This window comes from Leptonychotes weddellii, chromosome 1 (assembly GCF_054177405.1).
Source record: "Leptonychotes weddellii isolate Sample4059 chromosome 1, ASM5417740v2, whole genome shotgun sequence".
NCBI classification, from domain to species: Eukaryota; Metazoa; Chordata; class Mammalia; order Carnivora; family Phocidae; genus Leptonychotes; species Leptonychotes weddellii.
The window spans coordinates 127,614,456-127,624,328 of NC_138369.1; the positions used below are offsets into that span (position 1 = coordinate 127,614,456).

The window sequence follows — 9,873 nt, forward strand, 5'->3', positions numbered from 1 at the left end:
TTAAAGATTTTATTTATTCATTTGAGACACAGAGATACAGAGAGAGAGAGAGAGCATGAGCAGTGGGAGAGGCAGAGGGAGAGGAAGAAGCAGACTCCCTGCTGAGTCAGGAGCCCGATGTGGGACTCGATCCCAGGACCCTGGGATCATGACCTGAGCCGAAGGCAGACGCTTAACCATCTGAGCCACCCAGGCGCCCTGTACCTGAACTTTCAACTAACCAAATTTAAATCTCACTAGTATTAAAAAAACACTTGAGTGAACTAAACTGGAAAAATGGACTCTGCTTTATAATACTGATTTTTTTTTTATATGTCTAGCTGCTGAGTAAAATACATAATTGGTCTTGTGGCAGAAAAAAAACAAAAACCAAAAAAACCCACAAAAAAATCCCAGCATGTTTAAGGTTTAAGGTTCAAGTTCGTTACCCTTCACTAGTCCTGTGATTACAGGCAAGTCCAACAAATACCCTCTTTGGGGCTATATTTACTCTACATGGAAATTATAATAAAATGGGAGTTTTAGTAACAGTCCTTCTTACAATACAGGGTTATTGAGAGAATCAACTGAAATAATGTCTGTAAAATCAAATTATAAAAACACCACACAAACATAAGGAGTTTTTATGATTTTAAAATCCAGTTTTGGGTTAAAAATCCTGAAACCATATCTCACTTAGAACTGTAGAGAATGGGTTGAGAAAGGTTATCCTGAAGAAACGTTTAAAATTGCCTTTGAACTGAGTGCCTTCCACCTAGCCCTGCAAGACTCAACATTTATATGATTTTGAAAAATTTCTATCTGCCACAGAACAAATTTTTCTAAAAAAGCAACCAGTTTTGTATTCAACTAAGTCTATAGTTTCAGACATTTTGTTATATAGTTCTTATCTATAAATTACTGTGAATTTAGAAAGCAAATGACTAGGTTTATTCATGCTATATAAGGAAACTCATAGTGGAGAGATATATTTCTAAAGATTTTAGACAGCAGACATGATCAAGCAGCTCTGATTAGAAGAACCGTGAAAGAAACGTACACAAGCTTTAAGAGAATTAGATAAAGTTTGTGAAGAAAGCAATCCAATTAATAAGCAAAGGGAGACTCAGGATACCATAATTAGATGTTCCCTCCTGAGAGAACAAATGCCTCTGAAATGACAGCTGAGGTTAAGTGCCAGGCAGAAACAAAATCACAAGTAAAAGTTTCATAAACCTGCATTAATAGACCGTCTTATTAAGATTTCCTATTAAAGATACTGTATAAGAAAGCTAGCACACCTCTATATAAAGTTCAAAAGCTGACAAAACTAAAGTGTGTAGGGATGTATACTTACTTACGTGATTTCCATAAAAGTCAGGAAGGTGGTTATGTTGGGAGACAGGGGAGGAAAGAGTGTGATTGGAAAGGGCAGTCCTGAGGTGATGGAAACAGTCTTTTTCTTGACCAGAATGGTGGTTACAGGGGTATTTTATAATACAAATATATTATAATTTTATAATATAAATATATTAATTTGTAATTTTATAATTTCTTAAACTTTAAAATTACATTTAACACACCTTTCCATATTTGTATTACAACAAAATACTTTAAAATAAACACATATTAATGACGTTGTTAGGTACTTCCTAACTTCAAAGTAAAACAAGTTATTTCCTAAATGATGTTAACAATATTGAATTAAAAATGATAACTTATCATCATTACTGCTTAGGATAGAAAAATGACAGACCGTTAGGAGTTCGAAAGGTTTCTCTAATGGGTGGAAACCCAAACACCCTATATATCTATTTTGTGAGATAACAGGAAAAAAAAGAACTGTAGGATACAAGCAGAAATAATGTTTTCTTAAAATTAAGGATAAAATTTAATAATCCCAGCACCCTAGCCCACTAGCAATTTTGATTTCTGCAAATTCCATTATTATATAAAATAATATATATTATATAAAAATATATAAGCTATCAGTATATACAAAATATATACAAAATATATGTATGTACAGTGTACATACATATAACAGTAGATACAGTATATAAAAATACATCTACTGATATGGAAGCATTAGTATATATATTTTATTTATAAAACAGTAGATACAATATATAAAAAATACATCTACTGATATGGAAGCTATTAGTATATATATTTTATTATAATAAGCCACTTGTATTTTCTAGTCTTTAGTTTTTAAATAAATGCATAATACTCAATAATAAACTATTCACCCAATCTTAGATATTTATATTGAATCCAAGTTTTTCCTATTTAGAATAAAGCAGAAATGAACACATTTGTGCATATTCTGTTTAATGATATGTTTAGGATAACTTGTTAGGATAGGCATATCTGGGTTAAAATTCATCAGGAGCTTTACAGTTCATTCCATGTTGTCATATAGCTTCAAAAGAGAGAACAATATGTAATGTCCCCAGTAATTACCAAAACTTTGTCAAGATTGGTTATTTGTGTATGTGTTATCTCCACCTGAGCAGTACAAATCATTATTTAAAAGCTATTTTGGGCGCCTGGGTGGCTCAGTTGGTTAAGCGACTGCCTTCGGCTCAGGTCATGATCCTGGAGTCCCGGGATCGAGTCCCACATCGGGCTCCCTGCTCAGCAGGGAGTCTGCTTCTCCCTCTGACCCTCCTCCCTCTCGTGCTCTCTCTCATTCTCTCTCTCGCAAATAAAAAAAATAAAATAAATAAAATAAATAAATAAAAGCTATTTTATGTTTCTTTGCTCATTACCTTATAAATATGAAGAAATGCTTCGTTATTTTACTTTCCTTTTATGAATTATGTTTACATCCTTTGCCTTTCTATTGGAAACCTCATAAATCTAAGTTCTTTACACTGAAATATGAGCAAGTTCTTGTACATCTGTATACACAGACTTACAATGATGTAGAAAAACATAAAGAACTCAAAGGAAGAGATTTACACCATGTTATGTATATATAAACCAAAGATACATATAAGGTATAAACCACATTATATATAACCACATTATATGTAACCCAAATTCTTCCTGGTTTGTCTTTTAGTTTATTTTCCACTATTAAAATAACTAAAGTTTTATGTATTCAAAGCTTTACTCGACTTCCTCAACACAATACTAAGAGCAAAAGAAATTCTTAGAATTATTCAGCTCCAAAGAAGAGAACAATATCTTGCAAAAACATCAGTTTAAATAAGGGCATAAAACAACAGATTACAAAGCATGCCAGGAATTCTTATGCGGAAAGTAGTGAAGTAAAAGGAACTGTTAGCAGAGGACACTAAATACGGAAATTAGCATCTCTAAAGTTTTGGCAGAATTAACATTAGTTATAGAGTAACAAAATCCAAAAAGCAAAAGTGAGTTTGATTCCAAGCTGCTTGTGTGACCTTCTGTAGTTCATTATCTCTACCTAGAAAAAATATGGGCACCACCACTTATATCGCAGATCTGCTGGGAGGATGAAAGTACCTGCTGGTTTCATTTCCCCCCTCCCTCTTGGAAGACTGGTTTTCCTACAGCCTAAATCTGGTCCAGAAAAAGTCACCCCTTCTCACTTTCACTTTGATAGCTCATATGATACCGCCTCAAAGACCTACCCCTACTCTTGTTGCTTGTGATTTGCTCATTTGGTAAGTTTTAGCCACACTTGGAGTAGGAAGCAGGATTTTGCTTCAAGGTGTTAAACTTTAATTGCACACTTCAAGAAAAGGTTCTTTCTTTAAATAAAGATTCAACTTACATAGGTTGACAAAGTACAAGACTATGAAGCTTGATACAATTACTGAACAATTAGTTAAAAAGCAATCAGTAATCAAAAAGTCACTTTTGGAAAACTTTACAGTACAGTGAGGCTTTATAGTCCAAATCCCCTTACAGGCAGAAAAAGATGAATGTGAAGCATGTTTATATAAAATTATATTAAAGGAAATTAATTCAAGTGCAATGCTTTTAAGCAGAATTCGCCTACATTACCTAAGGGTACTACTGAATTTGAATGGAACATAGTGACCTCAAAGCATATTGTATAAAACAATCTACTGAGATGTGGGAAAAATTAGATTCCTATAGTTATTTCTACTTGAATAAGACTAACATTTGAGGGTGAGATACTGAGCTAAACTAACTTTTCATTTATTAACTAATTTATTTATTTATTTATTTTAAAGCAGGGGCGGGGGGCAGAGGGAGAGGGACAAGCAGACTCCCCACTGGATCATGACCTGAGCCCAACGCAGACACTTAACCGACTGAGCCACCCAGGCGCCCCTTATTAACTCATTTAATATAATTAAACTACACATGGATATAATGAATAAGTCACAGGCAGTCACAGAGGTAATAAGTAGTAGACAGGATCCAAATCCAGACAATCTAGTCCCAGATTAATCACTAACCTATAACACTTCTCCTAAGTTTTAGTAACATTTAATTTCTTTATTTTCACCAATTAAAAATGCACATTCTCATTTAATCTCTCTGAAAACAGTGTATCTTAAAATGGATGGCATCTTATAATTCACAGTATTTTCTTCTTTCTTGGTGGTACATAAAATCACAGTACATCTTAGAATCAATGGTTTCTTGTTTTTGATGAAATGCACATAGCTACTCATTAGATCTATTATTTTAGACCTTTACAAGTTGTACACTATATTCAAGGTAATCCTGATAGAATGGGAATTCCAAAATCATAGGAGATGACAGTGATGTTCTAACTAGTTGAATAGTGTGATACCATATGCTGATTTATCTATGCCTGATTATGTGGATTTACAGATTCTATCCAGTTGTAATTGAACTAACCCTCAAAAAATGGTATCTGACAAGTGGTAACTGAAGAAACCATTCATCGAAGATAACAGTACAAATGCAAAGCATAAAGAGAATAAGAAAATAATAGCACTGAGACAAAAAAAAAAAGTTTGACAAGAACTGCGTAAAAAAATTCTAAGACTATTTGAAATATGGCATTATATGAATCTTACTTTTAAGTGTATACTGAGCCTTGAAATATTATCTAATAATAGTAATATATGAGATAAATTATAAACAAACATATCTGAAGCATATTTGAATTTTTTCCTACTAAAAAGATACACAATAAAAGAGTTTAGAGACACATAAGACAACTCAACTTCTGGCCTTAAAAGAAAAAAAATCCCTTGGTAATACCCTTCATGCTAAATAAAATGTTATGTTAAACAATATCCTCACAACTAATGAGGAGGGGGTGAAGTGGTGTGTGCAGAAAAAGGAAACTACCACTGCATTTGACTTGATAAAGTCACCAATAAAAGATACAGTTATTTGTGGATTCTGTATTTACAAATTTGCCTAGTTGATAAAATTTATTTGTAACTCCAAAGTCTTACATGAGGGAGGCGATTTCTCCGTCTCTCACAGACATGTCGCAGAACAGGGACAATTCTGATTGCTCCACGCACATCTTCCCAGCTGTTAAACAAGGTGATTGATACTTTTACCTTGTTTCAGCTCTCAAACTGTAAATAAGTGTCTCTTTTGCGTCCACTTAGTAACACGTTTTTTACTTTTTTGTGTTTTTGTTGAATCCGTTGTTTTAAACGGCTCCTGGGTGGCTCAGTCGTTAAGCGTCTGCCTTCGGCTCAGGTCATGATCCCAGGGTTCTGGGATAGAGCCCCACATCGGGCTCCCTACTCTGCGGGAAGCCTGCTTCTCCCTCTCCCACTCCCCCTGCTTGTGTTCCCTCTCTGGCTGTGTCTGTCAAATAAATAAATAAAATCTTTTAAGAAAATAAATAAAAAAAATAAACGGCTCCCAAGTGTAGTGCTAAAGTGCCGTCCAGTGTTCTAAGCACAAGAGGGAGGAGTCTAGGGGCGCCTGGGTGGCTCAGTCGTTGAGCATCTGCCTTTGGCTCAGGTCATGATCTCAGGGTCCTGGGATCGAGCCCTACATCAGGCTCCCTGCTCCGCGGGAAGCCTGCTTCCCCCTCTCCCACTCCCCCTGCTTGTTGTGTTCCCTCTCTTGCTGTGTCTCTCTCTGTCAAATAAATAAATAAAATATTTAAAAAAAAAAAAAAAGAGGGAGGAATCTTGTAGGAACCTAACTCTGTTATTTCTCCTAGGAGCAATAGTTCAGTATTCACTAATTCAGAGTTTGTGGTGATTATAGACCAGGACTGCCGAGAATAACAAGAACTGACTTAGATCCTGGGTCATTTTCACAATATGAGATTCTTTTGCCTTATACTCTGTCCCAACATTTAAAGTTAAACCATTACACTACACTTACTAGTTTCTGAATTTTAAGTGTATTAATAAAGTGTATTAAATAATTATTTTCAGTCCTTTTTATAGCAAAAGGGGAATACTGGTTGTAATTAAATGAAATTAAACATCACAAAGAGAGTTCAACTATACCTTTATTGTTTCTGTTTAAAGACGCTCCCATAAAATTGCTAATAATGTTTGCATAAGCTGTGACATAATGTGTATTATATTACCAACAGAATTTTCTTTGCTTTACAGACATATAACACTGATAATGAAAAAGCCCATTCCCTTTTACTACTTGTTTACTACAAACATCATGAACCTCAATGAATTAAGAGCTTGGTAGTTCCCTTTGAAGACTTATGAGCTGTCCAACCCTCTAAGACAAGCCAACCAAAATCATCCACCTTGGAACCTTGTAAAAGGCCCCTTTTAAGTGAATCTGTCCTGCTAGCAGCCTAGGATAGTGGCTTTCAAGGCAGAAATACCTGGAAGTAAACTCCAGACAATTACAGAAAGAGGCTAACCCACTGAGTAAGCCCACAGGAAATTATGGCAGATCCAAGTTGAGAATAAGCAGAAGATAAGGAAGCAGAGAAAGATAGGGGAAAACAATAAGCCACTTGGTAACCAAACAAAAATAAACAAGCCACTTGGTAGCCAAACAAAAAGAAGCTCACACTAAGAATAACTAAATAACATAAATCCCAGTGAGAACGATACTCTTGCTGTTGAATACCCTGAAACTGTATAAGAGCTTTCTACAGTTTGTTTGGTTAATTATCTTAGTCTTCCTGCTATAGCTATGTTCCAGTGAGTTTTCTTAATTCAGTAACCTACAGCCGTCATTCCCCACCAATTCCCATTTGAAGCAACTTACCCAAAATAGAGGTTGGAAAATTTCCTGTTAGAGAATATAAGTCAAGCATCCAAAAGAGAGTGGGAGCGTAGGAGTTGTGAGACAAATTAAGGTCCTTTTCAATCCCAAAAGGCCATGAGTATAAGCTGTCATCCTACTTAATGTTTTCTTCAAAGTAACACAAATTTCTATAAATTTATCACCACCAAGTAGTAGTTCTTTCTATAGTCCTAAATTGATACTTAAACAGGTGTGCTCTAGTTGTAATATTCTAAGTTTTTACAAATGCCCTCATTTTAGCTTTACGACTTTACAGATTTCAATGATAACTTCTCTTAAGCCTTATTTCTAGAATATAGAGTCTTTATATTTTTAGTATCTTGTAACACCCAAGACCCCTAGTACTTCTAATCCAATGGTATATTTTACACTGTATGTATGGTACTATTTTCTTTTCATTGAGCATTGCACCTTGGATATCTTCCTCTATGCATAAACATCTTTCTTGCTCTTTTTAAAAAGGGTGGTATGTCGTTTCATTATACAAATGTACCATAATTAATATTTCACTAGTCCTTATTAATAGACCCTGGGTTGTTTCCAATTATTTACTATTACACACAATGCTATCGGGCAACATCTTTTTACATGTGTACCTGTGACTATGTACGACTAAGTACATATCACTGGATCATTTTAAGTTGCTACTTTCTGAACTGTTCTGAGCTTAGTTATGTCTTTCAAGAGGAACAAAGACTAGAAAGCACTCCAAATTCTTGTTGCAGATGCAAAAATAATTAGAAATAGATTTCCATTAAATATAGACCAAAGACTTGGAAAATTTTGGTTTCTCTTAGTGTAGAGATAATGACAAACCAGGATCTAAGAGAGTTGAGTGTGGCATGATGCTTCTGATAATGTTCACCTAAAAAGGAATGACTGTGGAAGCTCGATTAGAAAAATGGAGAAAAGGGTCTCTTTTATGGAGAGGTCTCGTATTGGCTTGAGACTAGATCTTAAAGGGTTCCCAAGCCAAGAAAAGATTTTTATTATTGAAGAATTTTAGATACCTCAGATATGAGGTTAAGAAATAATAAAAGCTTAACAGGTGAATCTTTTAAACTTCTGATTCTTCAATGTTTCCACTTTCCCAAAGTTCAAAAATAAGATGTTTGTTTTAAAAAATGACGTATGCGTGTATACTTTTAAGAAGGAATAAAACGATTAACGTCATAGCTCCTGCCTTCTTTAAAATCACTCTACCCGGCAGCCTGGCTGGAGGAGAGAGAGACCCGAGCGGCGCTGGAGCCGCATCCACGCAGCCGCCCCGGCCGCCGGTCAGCGCTCGGGGTCGGGGCTGGGTCCGGGGCCAGGAACGGCGGGGGAGGGAAGAGGCGAGGCCGCCCGGGAAGGAAGAAAGAGCTTCCTGGGCCCACCCGCGGCCGTCGCTCCCGGCTCTCACCTCAGCTCTTCGTCGACACTCCTGCCGGGCTGCTCGTCCGAGGCCACCACAGAGGAAGTCGTAGAACTCTTGTTCTTCAGTATCCCCTTGATGGGCCGATGCGAGGCCGTCGAGGCCGCCATTGCCCGCCGCTCCGGCGGTCGGCTCAGCGTCGCTGCTTGGCGCTGGGTCCAGGAAGGAAAGGGCTGGGCGCGAGCACAGACTCGCCAGGCAGCCGCTGAGCCCGCCTGGGGCTAAAGCGGCCGCACCTGCTGTCGCGGAGACGGCTACCGGAGTCGTTGTCACGACACAACGACCCCGACGCCACGGCCGACGCCGCGCGGCTGGCGGCCCTTCACGCGCCCTCCGCCACCGACACTTAACCGAGGCCCGCGGACAGAAGCCGGCCTAGTGCCCCAGCGCGGGAGCGACGCCGACGCCGAAGCCAAGCGGACCCGCCCTCTCGCGATATCTAGGGAGGGGCGGGGGCGGGGCGAGAACAAAGCCAACCTCCTCGCCCCGCCCCCTCCCGGTCTTTCGGTTGGCTTGCTTGGGCGCAGAGTCCGGGAGCTTTTACAGAGAACGTTCAGAGAGGTTCCTGGTTTGCCTCCGTATAAAGCTACAGATCGCTCCAGGCACCCTCACTCCCACCACCTCATAAGGTCCATATTGTTATTTTTGTGTTTTATAAATCGGAAAACTGAGGCTCACGGTGACATCATTCCACAAAGATGTTTGCTGATTTTCAGAGAAATGATATATGTGTCACCTCTTTCCTTCCATTTAATCGCGTAAAAAGTTTTAGCTGTTATAAATTCATGGAATATCAGCATTAGAGTGGTCCTTAGAGACCTATTATGAAATCACAGAATACTGACTTTTATGAAATCATAGAATACCAGCTTTGAAATAGTCTAACTTGTTTTACCATTGGAGTAAAGTTCAGAGAAGGGTGACCTGACCACCACTGTCACACAACCATAGTGTGTGGTCCTAGAACTTGAGACTTCTGACCTCTGATGTCTCTGAGTCTGGTGTTTCCCCATTTTACCACATTCTCCCTATGTGTTTGTAATCCCATGGAGGGTATTGCTGGCATAAATTTCTAGAATTGTGATTTATAATCTGTCTCCCTAAAAAAAAAATCTAGGAAATTCATTGAAGGTAGCCAGTTGTCCAACACTGGATGAAATAGGCCAGAAATCTTGGGTGCTGTTTAGGTAGTTGTAAGAAGAATCCCAAAGGAGAAAACCAAAAACCAAAAACCTCACACACACACAACCTCCCCAAGTCCATGTTATTCTGTGCCTGGGTGC

At 37.8% G+C, this 9,873-nt stretch overlaps 1 protein-coding gene across 1 annotated transcript in view; it reads right to left on the minus strand.

Moving 5' to 3' along the window:
- Nucleotides 1-9,001, minus strand: part of PPP1R2 (protein phosphatase 1 regulatory inhibitor subunit 2) — a 25,565-nt gene extending 16,564 nt beyond the window's left edge. Inside the window, exon 1 of the mRNA XM_006735777.3 lies at nt 8,579-9,001. Coding sequence (XP_006735840.1) covers nt 8,579-8,700 — 122 coding nt within the window. The 5' untranslated portion in view covers nt 8,701-9,001. The remainder of the gene's footprint in view (nt 1-8,578) is intronic.
- Nucleotides 9,002-9,873: the final 872 nt, after the last annotated feature.